Source organism: Myxine glutinosa, chromosome 9 (assembly GCF_964187855.1).
Source record: "Myxine glutinosa chromosome 9, kmMyxGlut1.1, whole genome shotgun sequence".
NCBI classification, from domain to species: Eukaryota; Metazoa; Chordata; class Myxini; order Myxiniformes; family Myxinidae; genus Myxine; species Myxine glutinosa.
Window position 1 is genome coordinate 120,284,371 of NC_136269.1, and position 18,000 is coordinate 120,302,370.

At 45.7% G+C, this 18,000-nt stretch overlaps 1 protein-coding gene across 16 annotated transcripts in view; it reads right to left on the reverse strand.

Annotated features, from left to right (window-relative positions):
- Positions 1-18,000, reverse strand: part of LOC137435016 (protein lifeguard 1) — a 41,791-nt gene that overhangs the window by 1,446 nt on the left and 22,345 nt on the right. For all 16 annotated transcript variants that reach the window (XM_068128351.2, XM_078784831.1, XM_078784826.1 and 13 more), the window contains 3 exons: positions 15,486-15,686; positions 14,285-14,413; positions 10-153 (listed from right to left, as the gene is read on the reverse strand). In XM_068128351.2, the coding sequence (XP_067984452.2) occupies positions 10-153; positions 14,285-14,413; positions 15,486-15,686 (474 nt within the window). The remainder of the gene's footprint in view (positions 1-9; positions 154-14,284; positions 14,414-15,485; positions 15,687-18,000) is intronic.

Here is an 18,000-nt window from a genome sequence, read left to right on the forward strand (position 1 = left end):
ATCACTTACTACAGTGAAGAGCAAAGCCCCAAGTGATCCGTAAACGATGTTCATGATCCTGTTCCGGATAATGATGCAGAGCATTCCGAAGAAGAAAAGAACCACAAGACACACGAGCAGGACACCATTGCACGATGTGAAATCGTACTTTGTCTGCATACGAAAGGTCACACAAAAACAACAATGACAACATCCCTCAAGTGGGTATTGTGTGAAATTTTAAATCTCTGGACGGCCCATAAAAAAGACAATCATCCTCAACCTTCAACTGCATTACAGCAACTCCGCAGCACTGCAAAGCCTGGACATACCGAACAGGAAAACAAACATCCATATGTATGTGCAGGTGGGTACAATAGTACGAGTACAATAGGAAATTTATTAATCGAGATAAAATAAATAAATAGTTGTAATACGAAGCCAAAAGGACTTGAGGGATTTCCATGAACTCTTAAAGATTTAACACTAATAAGAAAAATCAAACCTGTCTTTACGTATAATAATAAAATTTTTTACAGCTTAGCCCATAGGGCAAAGCTGTCCAGAACAGTGTTTGTCTGTCCGTATGTATGTATAATAATAATAATAATAATACATTTATTTTATATAGCGCTTTTCAAGAAGCCCAAAGACGCTTTGACAAAGTACAAAAAAACAAGTGCAAAAAGACAAAAATCAACAGTTAAATAATCAAAGCAAAAGGAAGGAGAAGGAGAAGAGATAGTCAGGGGTTAAATGTTGAATGCAGTGTTGAACAGGTCGGTCTTGAGTGATGTTTTGAATGTGGTGAGTGAGGAGGAGTCTCTGATGGTGTGAGGTAGTGAGTTCCAGAGGGTGGGAGCAGCGATGGAGAAGGCCCCGTCATCCCAGTATCTGAATTTGGTTCACATGGGGGGGGGGGGGGGGGGGGGTCAGGAGGTTGGTACCAGCAGAGCGGAGGTTGCGGGTGGGAGTGTGTCTGGAGAGGAGGTCAGTCAGGTAGGATGGGGCCAGGTTATGGAGGGCTTTGTAGGTCAAGAGGAGGATTTTGTACTAGATTCTCTGGGGGATGGGGAGCCAGTGAAGCTTGTAAAGGACGGGGGGTGATGTGGTCACGGGTCCGGGAATGGGTGAGTAGACGGGCAGCGGAGTTCTGAATGTATTTGAGTTTATTGATGATTATTGAGGGTGAACCAAAGAGGAGGCTGTTGCAGTAGTCCAGATGGGAGGTGATGAAGGCGTGTCCCCTCAAACACCAGCAGAGCTGAGGATATGGTCACATGACAGGGGTGATGTGATGTCATGACGGCAGTACGACGGCCGACTCTGCACACCACCATGTTGATTTCTATCCCGTTCTGGCTGAACATATTGCAGAACTTGTCATATATCACAATCGCCATGCTCTACCTTTACCTTTTTCATTTGTTGTTAAAATGATCATCAAATATCGAAAGCATCGGCGTTACGGATCTTCCAACGACACAGTACATATAAGCCTTAGGCTTCATACCTTCATGGCTCACCTTCAGGCCGCTTTGGACAAATTAGCCCAAGTTTCTGAAAACAGTAGTATTGTTTTCATAATAATAATAATAGCGTTAATACTAATAATATCGTAAATATAATCGTAATACTGCAATCTCTTTGTCGTTATTGCAACGTTTCTAGATTGAAGCGGTGTATGGTTGGTTCATTGTTGACTCAAAACATAAAATAAACGAATAGTCGTATTGTTTTCGTAATAGTAATAATAGGGTTAATACTAATAATATAGTAAATATAATCGTAACACACTGCAATCACTGGCGTTATTGCAAAGTTTCTAGATTGAAGATGAAAACTTGCAAAGATTTGCAATAAGAAAATTTTAATACTTACATTATCTGCTAACTGGTATCCCAACCCTGGATATACTATCCTCTTCAACTAAAAATTCAAACAAGCCCAGCTACGCCGATGTTAGACTTTCGGTCTTGTTACATGTTGAAGGCACCGCTCAGACTATATAGTCCTCAGAGGCCAGGCCTTAAATAAAAGAGCTGCATTGATAGAAAAGTGAAGAAAGAGAGAATAATCTAAGTTTTCGAGGAAGTAATAATGCCTCAAAATCTTGTGTCCCAAACCCATCTCTCTCTGTACCCACCTTACCCAGTCGAACCCAGCTGCTCCTGGAATCTGTGTCCTTTTCTCCTGACAAGGTGGAGAAGTTTCGGTCAAACCTCAACTCTGATTCTGCAGCTGGACCAGACAGCATCAGCCCACGGGTCCTAAAATCCTGCTCTGCCGCTCTATCTCACCATCTCTCCGTTCTCTTCACCCTCTCTTTTGCTCAAGGTCATCTGCCATCAGCTTGGAAATCAGCCAACATTACCGATTTACACAAAAAGGTGCAAAACAGATCCTTGCAACTACAGACCAATCAGCCTGCTCCCAATTATCAGCAAAGTCATGGAATCCATCATTGCTTCGGATATCAAATCCTTCCTCTTCTCCAATGGCTTGATCTCCGATTATCAATTTTGATTCAGACCAGGCCATTCCACTCTGGCCTTGCTGCTTCTGCCGTCTCAACAATGGATGGAGGTCCTCAATGTCAAACATGAAATCAGAGCCGTCTCCCGTGACATATCACGTGCCTTCGATACGGTCTGCCACCCCACTCTGCTCACCAAACTCTCCTCCAATGGTATCCATGGAAATTTCCATGCATGGCTTGCAGACCTCCTCTCTGGTCGTAGTCAACGTGTGGCCCTGAATGGATTTCTCTCATCTCCCCCTTCTTGTTCAGGCTGGAGTTCCCCAAGGCAGTGTTCTGAGCCCTGTGCTTTTTCTGGTCTTCATCAATGATCTCTCAAACATGGTGGTGGGATGATGAAGTTGGAAAGAGGATTGACGAGAAGAGGAAGAAGTTCAAGGAGTGGCAGAAGGCGAAGGGTACGGGAGCAGAAACAGCAGAGCATGAAAGTTATAAGGCAGCCAGGAAGGCTGCAAAGAAAGAGGGAGCAAAGGCACAGGAGGCATGTAGGAAAATGTTCGGAGAACGCTTGGATTCGGCAGAGGGTCAGAAAGCAGTATTCAGGATTGCAAAGCAGATAGCGAAAGAGAGGTGTGATGTGATGGGGGTGAGCTGCTTGAAGGATGAAGTGGGACAAATCGTTGTCGACCCAGATGGAATTAAAGGAAGATGGAAAAGATATATGGAAATGCTGTTGAATACAGAGAATGAATGGGATAGCAACATAGAGAGTAACCCAGTTTTAGGACCGGCAGAGAAGATAACTGAGAAGGAAGTTGAGGAAGCGATAAAAGCAATGAAGGGTAGAAAAGCGGGAGGGCCGACGGGAGTTGTGGGAGATATGTTGAAGGCAGCAGGAAGTTGGGGGTGTGAAGAGAATGACAGAGATCTGTAATCTGGTTGTGAAAGAAGGCCGCATTCCAGTGGATTGGGAACTGAGTACCCTCGTCCCTCTATACAAGGGGAAAGGTGACCCTCTGGAGTGTGGCTCGTACCGAGCGATAAAGTTATTGGAGCATGGAATGAAGGTATTGGAAAGGGTGTTGGAGAGGAGGATAAGGAAGATTTAGCTCTTTCACGAGCCTCGATTCAGTATACAAAAAAAAAAGAAAAAAAAAGAAAAAAAAAGAAAAAAAGAAAAAAGTGAAGATCGATGAAATGCAGTTTGGATTCATGCCAGGAAGAGGAACGACAGACGCGCTTTTCATTGTGGGGCAGTTGCAGGAGAAGTACATGGAGAAGAGGAAGAAGTTGTTTCTTGGGTTTGTTGATCTGGAGAAAGCATTCGATCGGGTTCCACGCAAAGTATTGACATGGGCATTGAGGAAGTTAGGAGTGGAGGAATGGTTGATCAGAGTAGTGATGGCAATGTACAAAAGAGCGCGCACAGCTGTAAGGACGAAGGACGGGAACAGTGGTGAGTTTGAGGTGAAGGTGGGAGCGCATCAGGGGTCGGTACTAAGTCCACTACTATTTGTAGCTGTGATGGAGGTGCTGGCTCAGAACATAAAGGAGGGTTTACCGTGGGAGTTGTTGTATGCAGATGATCTGGTGTTGATTGCGGAAAGTATGGATGGACTGAAGGAAAAGATGAACACGTGGAAGGAATGTATGGAGACAAAAGGTCTGAAGGTGAACATCGGAAAGACAAAGGTGATGGCAAGTGGTAAAGCATGTGGTGAGGTGGAAAAAACTGGGAAGTGGCCCTGTGCTGTGTGTAGGAAGGGTGTCGGAGTGAACTCCATTCAGTGCACAATGTGCGCCGAGTGGGTTCATCAAAAATGTAGTGGTCTGAGAGGGTCATTAACCAGTGTGGCAGCTACATTCAAATGTAAGGTGTGCACAGAGGGAGCTGCAGATGGAGGAAATGTTGAGTTGGATCTTGGAGACGGCGTGAAGCTGGAAGGTGTGAAAACATTTTGCTACCTCGGAGACATGCTGAATGGAGAAGGTGGATCAGACTCCACAACGGTTGCTCGAGTGAGATGTGCATGGAAGAAGTTTTCGCGAATTGAGTGGCGTGCTGATGATGAGGGGTGTCGTTGAAGCTGAAGGGAAAGGTGTATGCTGCATGTGTGAGAAGTGTTATGATTTATGGGAGCGAGACATGGGTAATGAACGTAGAGCAGCAACGAAGGTTGGAAAGGGTGGAAATGCGAATGGTTCGACGGATGTGCGGAGTATCGTTGAGAGAGAGGAAGACAAATGATGAATTGCGAAAGATGATGGGAATAGAGCCTGTGATTGATGCTGTGAAGAGGAACAGTTTGAGATGGTTTGGTCATGTGTTGAGGAAGGATGAAAGTGACTGGTTGAGAAGAGTGATGGAAATGAATGTAGAAGGAAGTAGAAGATGGGGAAGACCGAGAAAGACTTGGCTAAAGATGGTGGAAGAAGAAATGCGGGCAAGGGGGTTAACAAGGAGAGATGCAGAAAATAGGGCAAAATGGAGAAGATTGTCATGGGGACCGCAAGGCTAGCCCCCGCTCTAGCAGGGAAAATGGCCTTTAAAATGCATATTGTTACCTTCGCAAAAGCGGAAGGTTATGTTTTGATCGCTGTGTATTTATTTGTATGTCTGTCTGTGTGTGTGTATGTTATTCGCATAACTCAAAAAGTATTCAACCGAATTGCATGAAATTTGGTGGGATGATTGGTTATTATACGGGACACATTTGATTAGATTTTGGGAGCAATCGGGTCAAAGGTCAAGGTCACGAAAAGGTCAAAATCGTATTTTTACCAAGTACAGAACAGTAGCTGCGGCGAAGGTATGCGCTCTACCGAGTGCCCGTTCTAGTTACCTAGGCGGGTGCGGGGTAGTGGGCCTAGGATATCCATGGCCACCCGCTCTAGGGGGGCCCCCACCTGGTGTAATTGAAGGGGGGCCCTCATCCTCCGTGCTGGTCCCTTTAAGTTCTTCCTCTAACTCCACTTTATTTTTTTCTATGTGCTCCCGCACTAGAACGGGCATGCCTCGGTAGAGCGCATACCTTCGCCGCAGCTACTGTTCTGTACTTGGCATGGGAGTGTAGGGAACAGAACAGTGAACAGTTTGGTGCTGATTTCATGCAAATCGGATAAGAATTGACCGAGTTATGACAAAAAACGCACATTTTGCAAGGTCGTGACCCCCCTGACCTTTGACCCCCAACCGCTAATAAGGGTAATGTCTTCACTGGGTCATGTCGTATATCACAAGATCGGGCATTGAATTCTGAACATTTTGGCATTAGTTGCATGCCAATTGGATAAAAATTGACCGCGCTATGGTAAAAATACGATTTTGACCTTTTCGTGACCTTGACCTTTGACCCGATTGCTCCCAAAATCTAATCAAATGTGTCCCGTATAATAACCAATCATCCCACCAAATTTCATGCAATTCGGTTGAATACTTTTTGAGTTATGCGAATAACATACACACACACACACACACAGACATACAAATAAATACACAGCGATCACATATCACATAAATACATACACAGTTGTTGTATCAATGATCTCTCCGACTCTGGAAAATCCTCTCTATCTCTTTGCTGATGACTCCACTCTCTGCCGCTCCATACCTCATCCCTCAGATCGGCAGTCTGCAGCCTCCTCACTCTCTGCAGACCTGGACAAAATCACAGACTGGTCAAACAAGTGGAACATGTCTTTCAATCTTGACAAATCTCACACTCTTACTTTGTCTCTCCGAAAAGACCGACTGGACAACCCTCCCATCTACTTTCTCAACAATCCTCTCCAAGAAGTTCTGTCACTGAAGCTTTTGGGTCTCACTATCTGCCATGATCTTTCCTGGGAAAACCACATTTCCAAGCTGGCCTCCAAAGCCAGTCGCTGACTGGGCATCCTCCGTCGTGTGAAGTCCTTCCTTGACATACCTGAGCTCCTCACCACATACAAGGCTTTCATTCACAACTCTATGGAATGCTGCTCTCCCCTCTGGGCTGGTTCTCCTGCCTCACACCTAGCTCGGCTTCACGCTGTTGAAACCAAAGCTTTCAGAATCATTGGTATCTCCCGCGATGAAGCAGATTCTGAGGGCCTTTCACTCTCTCACCGCAGGCAGGCAAGCGGTCTTTCTGTCTTCTACAGACTCCTATCCGGCCGAGCTCCCCCAGCTCTAACTGTGCTCTGTCCCCCAAATATTCCTACAGGTCGCACAAGATCTGCCAGAAACCCTCTTATGGTGAAATTGCCAAAATCAAGACTCTCTATTCACCTTCACTCTTTCATTCTTCTTTTCTCCCACCTCTGGAACAAACTCCCACACTCTCTTCAATCCCACTCGTCCTCCAGGTCTTTAAAACAGCTGTTCACCACCATCTCTTATCTTCCCCCGTCCAAAACCTTCATCTTTTCTACCCCGGTTAATTCAGCCCAGATCCACTTTCTTGAAATACCGACTTCTTTCCTGGAAGTCCTAGGAGTGTCCATGTGTTTTATACCTCCTCCTCCCCCCCTCCTTTCCCATGCCTGCTCCCCCCCCCCCCCCCAAGCCCTCTCCCTCCCACAGATCTCCCGATGTCCCTGTTCTCTACTATTGTATTTGTGTGCTTCCCTCTCTCTCCCCATCTTGTCTCCCGCTCCCTTTATTATTTGTTTTATGTGTCCGTATTTTTTTGTTGTGATATTACACGAGCCTATACAATAAAGAAAAAAAAGGAAAAAAAATCCGCTCTTTGAAAATAGGAAGATCGTAAATGATTGGAAATAAATGGGAAGGCAAAGAGTTCCATTTTTTGGCAGTGGAGGGGAAGAAACAAGCATCATAACAGCCCACCATGGACTTGCCAGTTGCCAAAAGCCTCTCCTCAGTGAAAGGCACATGAAAGCCCGCTTGGAGTTTGCAAAAAAGCACCTAAAGGACTCTCAGACTGTGAGAAACAAGATTCTGTGGTCTGATGAAACCAAGATTGAACTGTTTGGCTTCCGCCTGGCCACTCTGCCATATCGCCCAGATCGGTGAAGTGTTGCAGTGATGGTTGTCCTTCTGGAAGTTTCTCCCATCTCCACACAGGATCTCTGGAGCTCAGCCAGAGTGACCATCGGGTTCTTGGTCACCTCTCTTACCAAGGCCCTTCTCAGCCGATTGCTCAGTTTGGCCAGGCGGCCAGCTCTAGGAAGAGTCCTGGTTGTTCCAAACTTCTTCCATTTAAGAATTATGGAGGCCACTGCACTCTTGGGAACCTTCAATGCAGCAGAGATTTTTTTTGTAGGCTTCCCCAGATCTGTGCCTCGACACAATCCTGTCTCTGAGCTCTGCAGGCAGTTCCTTCGACCTCATGGCTTGGTTTTTGCTCTGATATGCATCGTCAGCTGTGAGACCTTATATAGACAGGTGTGTGTACCTTTCCAAATCATGTCCAATCAATTGAATTTACCACAGGTGGACTCAAATCAAGGTGTAGAAACATCCCAAAGATGATCAAGAGAAATGGGAGGCACCTGAGCTAAATTTAAAGTGTCATAGCAAAGGGTATGAATACTTATGTCAATGTGATGTTTCAGTTTTTCCTTTTTAATAAATTTGCAAAACTTTCTAAAATCCTGTTTTCTCTTTGTCATTATGGGGTATTGAGTGTAGATCGATGAATGAAATGAATGAATGATCGTTTTAAGGCCATTTTTCCCCGCTAGAGCGGGGGTTAGCCTTGCGGGCCCCATGACAATCATGGTTCCCTATTTGAGGCAATGTTTTTTTATGGCCGGATGCCCTTCCTGACGCCAACCCTTGGTCACGCTCCTACGATGCGCAGGGATACCGTGTACCTATTCTAAATCGGGGAACACACCGTGATCATTCATCCCAGCAAGCTGGTACTCAATTTGCCGACCTCGGAAGGATGACAGGCTGAGTCAACCCCCCTGGCGTTAATTCAGTGATCGACCGGGATTCGAACCCAGGATCCTAGGATCCCAAGCCGGCACCCTAACCGCTAAGCCAACACCAGGCTATCGATGAGGTAGATCGATGAGGGAAAAAATGAATTTAAACGATTTCAGCATGAGGCTGCAACATAAGAAAATGTGAAAAAAGTGAAGGGGTCTCAATACTTTCTGAATGCACTGTATATTAGGAGAGGTACTTTTTTATGTTGAAGGTTCCAGTCACAGACTAAAGAGTCCTCAATGAGGCCAGGCCTTCAATAAAATAACTGCATAAAGAGAAATAAAAGAGAGAGAATGTAAATGTGAGGAGTGAAAATGAGTATGAAAAGTGTATGATGTTTGTTTGTAAGGAAGAGAGAGAGATTATAGCTAGCCCGGTAGTGAAAGTTTGAGTGAAACAGAAAGTAAGACCAGAAATCCTGACATGATGAAACAGAAAGTAAGACCAGCAATCCTGACATGGAGTGCAAGATGTTTCCGGGCACCACTAAGTCTGACCGGAAGTACTACCCTGAGCGGTTGCCATCTACAACCTTCTACCTAAAAAAACCGGTTCAACCGGATGGGTGTTTTTAAAAAGACACCATATCCTTACTGGATGGCTGCTGGCTCCCGAAGGGAGCTCATCCGCCCTTTAACACGTATAAGTTTTTCATCCTGCATGATGTCTCAGTCACCCTCCTCACTGGCGAGCCAGTGAGGGTAGTCGGTTTAGTCGCCGACTACCCGAACATGCGGCCGGTAGCATTGGGTTAAATGTTACCAGTGGCAGTCAAGAGAACCCCATTTGCCTTAAAAACTGCCTCAAGTCCATTTGGGATTGATTTAATTCGTTTACGGAATATTTTTGAATCAATCTTTTTCCAACTTTTCCCAGCACAAGGGGTTGAGTGGGACACAAATTATCTACGTAAATGTGTATCGTATGCGCCACCTCCAGGTGGGAGAGGATATTACAAGTCCCCACCCTTTACAGTGGAGTATTCTTGTCCCCACGTCTTCCAGTGCAGTGAAGTGTTTTGAATTATAGACATTCTTGCGCAATTATAGTTTTTGCTTCATGCATGTGACCAGGGTTATTTTTTTTGTTTGTCCTGGTGCGATTGAAGCAGCTGCCAGTACAGCGCCCTATAAAGGTACGTTTCAGAATAACGTGTTGTATGCTTGGAACAAGATCACCCATCGTGTGGGTACTCTGCTAGTTACTGTAATACATAAATAAAATATGGATATATCTTAAATATTATGACAAATTAGCGTTTGAAATCGTGATTTGAGAAAACTCAACATCGATTTAAGTGGACTAGTACTTTTGCACCCCACTGTAAGAGCAAGTTTGTGTTTCCACAACCCTGGGTCAGTTTCCCTGAAGGTTGTTAGGTCGCATTAGTCTCACATGTAGACGTTCAATTGCACAATTAAAAATTTAAATTCTTAAATGGATAAAAAAAACAAAAAAAACATGAAATAACAGAGCTTTGAGCGACCTCGTGCCGTTACGTAACGAATTGCTGCCTCTCATGTCACATTGACTCGGTTGGTTGGGCATCAATACTTCGGCTTGGTGAGAAGCGGAGTTTGGAATGCGCATGCACATCTGGTCGGCCCTGACCTCAAACCCCACCTGATTCACACGTAGCCAGATGTATTTCTTTTTTTTCATGGAAATCGCCCCAAACAAGGCATAAAGCCACTACGTAAGGGCAATCGACAGACACCAGGAGTTTGGAGAGGTCAACAACCACAACAACATGCATTTTAAGGCCATTTTCCCTGCTAGAGCGGGGGTTAGCCTTGCGGTCCCCATGACAATCTTCTCCATTTTGCCCTATTTTCTGCATCTCTCCTTGTTAACCCCCTTGCCCGCATTTCTTCTTCCACCATCTTTAGCCAAGTCTTTCTCGGTCTTCCCCGTCCTCTACTTCCTTCTACATTAACTTCCATCACTCTTCTCAACCAGTCACTTTCATCCTTCCTCAATACATGACCAAACCATCTCAACCTGTTCCTCTTCACAGCATCAATCACAGGCAATATTCCCATCATCTTTCGCAATTCATCATTTGTCTTCCTCTCTCTCAACGATACTCCGCACATCCATCGAACCATTCGCATTTCCACCCTTTCCAGCCTTCGTTGCTGCTCTACGTTCATTACCCATGTCTCGCTCCCATAAATCATAACACTTCTCACACATGCAGCATACACCTTTCCCTTCAGCTTCAGCGACACTCTCCTCCTCATCAGCACGCCACTCAGTTCCCGAAACTTCTTCCATGCACATCTCACTCGAGCAACCGTTGCCGAGTCTGATCCACCTTCTCCATTCAGCATGTCTCCGAGGTAGCAAAATGTTTTCACACCTTCCAGCTTCACGCCGTCTCCAAGATCCAACTCAACATTTCCTCCATCTGCAGCTCCCTCTGCGCACACCTTACATTTGAATGTAGCTGCCACACTGGTAAATGACCCTCTCAGACCACGACATTTTTGATGAACCCACTCAGCACACATTGTACATTGAATGGAGTTCACTCCGACACCCTTCCTGCACACAGCACACGGCCACTTCCCAGTTCTTTCCACCTCACCACATGCTTTACCACTTGCCATCACCTTTGTCTTTCCGATATTCACCTTCAGACCTTTTGTCTCCATACATTCCTTCCACTTGTTCATCTTTTCCTTCAGTCCATCCATACTTTCCGCAATCAACACCAGATCATCTGCATATAACAACTCCCACGGTAAACCCTCCTTTACGTTCTGAGCCAGCACCTCCATCACAGCTACAAATAGTAGTGGACTCAGTACCGACCCCTGATGCACTCCCACCTTCACCTCAAACTCACCACTGTTCCCGTCCTTCGTCCTTACAGCTGTGCGTGCTCTTTTGTACATTGCCATCACTACTCTGATCAACCATTCCTCCACTCCTAACTTCCTCAATGCCCATGTCAATACTTTGCGTGGAACCCTATCGAATGCTTTCTCCAGATCAACAAACCCAAAAAAACAACTTCTTCCTCTTATCCATGTACTTCTCCTGCAACTGCCTCACAATGAAAAGCGCATCTGTCGTTCCTCTTCCTGGCATAAATCCAAACTGCATTTCGTCGATCTTCACTTTCTTCCTTATCCTCCTTTCCAACACCCTTTCCAATACCTTCATTCCATGCTCCAATAACTTTATCGCTCGGTACGATCCACACTCCAGAGAGTCACCTTTCCCCTTGTATAGAGGGACGAGGGTACTCAGTTCCCAATCCACTGGAATGCGGCCTTCTTTCACCACCAGATTACAGATCTCTGTCATTCTCTTCACACCCCAACTTCCTGCTGCCTTCAACATATCTCCCACAACTCCCGTCGGCCCTCCCGCTTTTCCACTCTTCATTGCTTTTATCGCTTCCTCAACTTCCTTCTCAGTTATCTTCTCTGCCGGTCCTAAAACTGGGTTACTCTCTATGTTGCCATCCCATTCATTCTCTGTATTCAACAGCATTTCCATATATCTTTTCCATCTTTCTTTAATTCCATCTGGGTCGACAACGATTTGTCCCACTTCATCCTTCAAGCAACTCACCCCCATCACATCACACCTCTCTTTCGCGGTGCTTTGCAATCCTGAATACTGCTTTCTGACCCTCTTCCGAATCCAAGCGTTCTCCGAACATTTTCCTACATGCCTCCTGCGCCTTTGCTACCTCTTTCTTTGCAGCCTTCCTGGCTGCCTTATAACTTTCATGCTCTGCTGTTTCTGCTCCCGTACCCTTCGCCTTCTGCCACTCTTTGAACTTCTTCCTCTTCTCGTCAATCCTCTTTCCAACTTCATCATCCCACCACCATGTTTCCGAGTGCCTCGGAGGTCCTTTTGTCCATCCACATACCTCACCAACGGATCCCAACAGACTAGCTTTCATTGACATCCAACCACTTTCAAGCTCAACCACATCATCCTCTACCCTACTCAGCCTCTCTTTTAATGCCTCCCTTACTGTCACCTCTTTCAACCTCCACACCTTCATTCTCGGTTGGTACTTCACCCGCCGAGCTCTCCTCGCACCTTTCACCCTTATGTCGCAGACAACCAAGTGGTGCTGTGAAACAGCCTCCTCCCCCGGGATCACCTTTGTGTCCCGGGGGTGCCCCCTATCTCGCCTACGCACCATCAGGTAGTCAACGGTTGTCGTCGACCCACCTGACGTGTTTGTAACAAGCTTATTGTCCTCTTTCTGGAACTGAGTATTACAAATCAACAAATCAGCTCCATCAGCAAACTCCAAAATCCTTTCTCCTTCTCCATTTCTCACACCATAGCCGTAACCCCCATGAACTCCCTCAAAACCGTCCATACTCCTTCCCACATGTCCATTTAGGTCTCCTCCCACCACAACAACTTCCTCATCTTTCACGTTTTCCATCAGCTTCTCTATCGCACACCAGAACTTGTCCTTCTCTTCATCGCTTCGACCAACCTGCGGAGCATATCCCGAGATGACGTTCACCAAGAGCTTTCCAATCATCATTTTCACCATCATCAACCTATCACTCACTCTAGTCACACTCACCACACTGTCTACAAACTCCTCAGAAAACAGGACACCAACACCATTCACGCCCTCCGGGCACCCTTGCCACACAGACTTGTATTTCTGTCCCTGCCTACCCTTCACCATTCTCACACCGCTTCCCTTCCATCTCGTCTCTTGCACACAACATATGTCCACTCTTCTTCTGACCAATACTTCCACCACTTCTCCTGATCTCCCTGTCATTGTCCCTACATTCCATGTCCCAAACCTCAGAAACCGATCTCCACTTCGGGCTGCACCCTGCCCATATGTACTTGTGATTGTCATGGTTCTCTTTATGAGGCAATGTTTTCATGGCCGGATGCCCTTCCTGACGCCAACCCTCTTAGTCGTCTCTTACGACACGCAGGGATACGGTGTACCTATTCTGACCAGGGTACACACTGGGAAACGTTTAAAACATGTAAATTCATGTAAATTCTGGTTTAAAACATGTAAACATGTAAAACATGTAAAATCATGAAAAAAAACAATCCGGGAAAAGTCTCCAAGCGAGAACGTGGATTTGAGAAGGAAGGAGCAGAGGCGGAAGAAAACGAGATACAGGGGGCGGGGCACAAGCCGAGACGAGGAGGAGAGCGAACAAGCACGTGTCCGGGAGGAGAGAAAGAATCAATATATAATTCTTTGTCTCGGGAGGTGAGGTGAGGGGGAGAAAACAAAATAAAAGAAACAAGCAATACAGCGAAGGAAATAACCCAAACCGACAAAACACCGAAGGGGGGAGGGAAGCCCCAAGTCACCAGGCCGCGCACGAGGTACGACTCAGAAAACGATTAACTACACACAAGTTTGCACGAACCACAAACCAACACCAACTAGAAACACACAATAACACGTACACAGCAAAATAACCAGTGGAAATTTGACAAAGACAAGAATGGGAAAACACTCAAACTTCGATGCCGTGGAGAGCTCGAAGCCTTCAACACATGATATGCCATCAACCAGTTTGGAGAGGTCAACGTGTACAAATACAGTACAGGTCAATGTGTACAAATACAGTACAGGTCAATGTGTACAAATAAAGTACAGGTCAATGTGTACAAATAAAGTACAGGTCAATGTGTAAGTTGGGGGCTGCCTGTACAACATACAAGCCACATAAACACCTGACCACTATTTAGTAATTCTGAGAATTTATGTACTTTCTTTTCTATCCGTTATACTTTATACCATAGAGACTAACCCGGGTATTTCAAATAAAGTGTCCATCCACAATTTCCAAATGTCCTGCACAAAACAATCCATCTTCGATGAAAAAAAACCCCCCCAAAAAACCGTACTATACCTGCATAGAGAATACCATGACCGTCAGGCAGACAACAGTGGTGATCCCGACAGCCATGACAACTGCATCTGCTTCATAAAAACTTGCCACCATTCCCACCATGTAGGACATGCAGACAGTAAGGAGACCCTAAACATTGCGCAGTGGGATGAAAATTATAGGAGAGCAGGTGAGATAAAGAATTCCAACAAAACAAATTACCCAAAATCACAAGGGATGGAAGCAAAAACGATGCAATGTTAAGTTAGCTTCACAATTCAGTGAATAATTAAATAAAACAAAAGCAATGCCAGAATGTCGTGCGCATCAAGGCTTTACGACTTGTGTTTTATGGTGAGAAGATTACAAAGTGTGTGACTTAGCGAAACTTGATTGCTGTTGTGGGTATTTATGGATGAAGCATTAGGCAGTGACCTCAACTCATCATTTGTCATAAGAAAAATAGAAAATCCACCTCATGCTCTTACAGCATGCAAAGCTTTCAAAATGGTTCGCACAGCCATGGAAGACCAGATTTCCAGGACAAAAAAAGTTGTTTTCCAGGACTTTCAATGCACAGGTTTTATCAGCAAGTGATATTTGCTTTTCCAATATCACTTGTGCATACATTTTTTTTTAAATCGTCCAAGCTGTTGATAGAACGCGCATTATGGGATAGAACGAATCAATATACATGAATGTTTGGATTAAATTTGGAACAATACACAATAAATAAACAAAATTCAAATAAACCGCAAGTGCCTGTCCTGGAGCCAAAAAAATCCACAATAAGTGAGGTAGACCGGACATTTGCAATCACATGTAACAATATGCTTTGTTGCTTGGCACCTCTCACGCAACTCCTACGTGCGCTTTCCCCCCATATTCCCCGATATTGAAGGTCTTCTTCATCTAGGGGGCATGGCAATTTAATTATATTTGCACAATTTTCTCGATTTTCCAGGAATTTCAAGGGCTTGGACAAGTTTTCCAAGACTTTCCAGCACTGGAAAGTGCTTTTCTCATTTACAAACCTGTGCAAAAAAAACCACTTCAAAATGCAATTATTTGATACCCAACAAAGTTTTCTGACTTTATGAGTAAACCCCCAAAAATAAAAGACCCAAGTCAACAAAGTGCAACTCAAATTAAAAATAAAAAGGACAACATTTTCAGACACAATGAAGTTCTGTAAAGAATTGGTCAAGTAACCCAACCACACCAGCAGCATGAGGTTCCAAGGGTGCTTGCGGCGCAAATTCCCGCAGCAGCTCAGGGCGATGAGACATGCGAAGAAGACGCCATAAGAGGCGTAATATAGGCCGGGAGAACGTTGGACATAGGCCTGTACATCCTTTGAAAAGCGCAGCAACGTGACAAATAAAAATGTCACCAGCAGTTGACAGAAGAGCACAGCATAGACCTTTTGCAGAAGGGGAAACACACAAGAAGCTTGATCACGTGACATCCCAAACAAAGTAAATGCAACAGGCCAGCATAACTAAAGGGCCTGATTGTGTGGCAAGTTTTGTGATGTATATCAACTTTAAAAAAAATAAAGTACAAACATAACAACTAAATGAATTCCGTACTTGGTACCAGTGCTGGGTTTACAATGGCACATCGGCACCAGGCCCACATCCAGAAGGGGCCCATTGCAACCACGATTTTTATTACAAGTGTACACTGCAATCATCATCATATTATTTTTACCAGCCACCATTTCCCACCTTTATTGTGATGTCGGCTAGGGGAAGCTTGGCCAGAGTCTTCACTAACCGGCCTGGCCATGCCTGATGTTCGCCTAGTTAAGGCAGTAATTTGAAATTTGGCCATGCTGCCGGCGATACTCGCCAACTCTTTGCGAAGGACACCATGGGATCTATAACGTCCACCAACCCATGCCGGCAGACGGGAACTCCGAGTTTAATGTCCATTCGAGGGACATATACACAATGATGAATCACTGAACTGACAGTTTATAGCTGGGTCGGGATTCAAACCCAGGCGAGACAGCTTAGAGGTGAGTGTGCGTACCTCTAGGGCCTAAGCCATCCTGTCAGCCCATGTGTGTGTGTGTGTGTGTGTGTGTATATGTATGTGTATATATATATATATATATATATATATATATCTATATATATATATATATATATATATATATATATATATATATTGTTACTGATCGCGGTTTAGATGTTATGATGACCGAGCGGTGGTGTATTACCGCGACCTAACAGGATCCCTGACTCACCCGATTCACCCAGAACTTTGGCCGGATCGCACCGCAGCTGCTCAATGAGGGGAAAAGACTAAAACGACGCATGCAAAGAGGAAAAGGAATAAAACGAATAGACGGACAGAAGAGTAATTGGATTTATTATTTACACAAGCAAAAATGAGCAATCAAGGTTTATTTACAACACATAAGACGCAGGTGACACAGTGCAAATACTAGCTTATAGTTATACAGACTTAACTTATTCCCAGGACAGAACAAACAAAGACACTGACTCACGCGGGGAATGACAGGAGGTGGATGGCTGTAGGTGAACGCTTGGTGGAGCCAACGCAGAGCTTGGTGGAGCTTTGGTGGAGGTGAACGCTTGGTGGAGCCAACGCGGAGCTTGGTGGAGCCTTGGTGGAGGTGAACGCTTGGTGGAGCCAACGCGGAGCTTGGTGGAGGTGAACGCTTGGTGGAGCGAACGCAGAGCTTGGTGGAGCCTTGGTGGAGGTGAACGCTTGGTGGAGCCAACGCGGAGCTTGGGGGGTTGGTGTGACGGGTTCTCTCTCCTTCCCTCACAAGCTTCAGGACTCTTTCTCTCTCTTTCTTAGTCCCACCCAGTCCAACAACTTCCTCTCTTGCTTAGTCCAACTCAAGGCCTTCCTGTCTTCTGATCTCCTCCCTCCTCGACTCCTCACCGCAACCAACGCAACCACTGACCGCCACCACCGACTCCTCACCGCAACCAACTGACCACCGACTCCACTGACTGACTCTTCACGACTCTCTCTTGACGACCAACTCTTTGTGACCAACTCAAAGTGCATCTCTCTGGGAACACCCCCGCCGTGGGTTATATAGGCCCCGCCCCTTAACCTTTTCGAACCTCCCCCAAACGTTCTCTCCCCGCCCTCTCAAGCCAAACCCCTTGTTCATGGTTGGTCGAGTGGGGCTGGCTCACTCCTCCCCTCTCTGACGAGGTGGGGACCCGCCTTCCTTCCCCCAACCCTGCCTCGTGGTCAATGGGGGAAATACTGTTCTCAATGGAACAATCTCAATGGACTCAATGGAATACTGTTCTCCCCTATGGGCCGGTGCTCCTGCCTCACACCTAGCTCGGCTGCACGCTGTTGAAACCAAAGCTTTCAGAATTATTGGAATCTCCCGCGATGAAGCTATCTCTGAGGGCCTTTCACTCACTCACCGCAGGCAGGTAGGTGGTCTTTCTGTCTTCTACCGACTCCTCTCCGGCCTTGCACCCCCAGCTCTCTCTGTGCTCTGTCCCCCAAATATTCCTACAGGTCGCACAAGATCTGCCAGCAACCCTCTGATGGTTAAACTGCCGAAATCTCGGCTCTCTGCTCACCTTCACTCTTTCATTCCTCTTTTCTCCCGCCTCTGGAACAAACTCCCTCACTCCCTTCAATCCCACTCCTCCCTCCAGGTCTTTAAAACAGCTGTTCACCACCATATCTTATCTTCCCCCATCCAAAACCTTGATCTTTTCTACCCC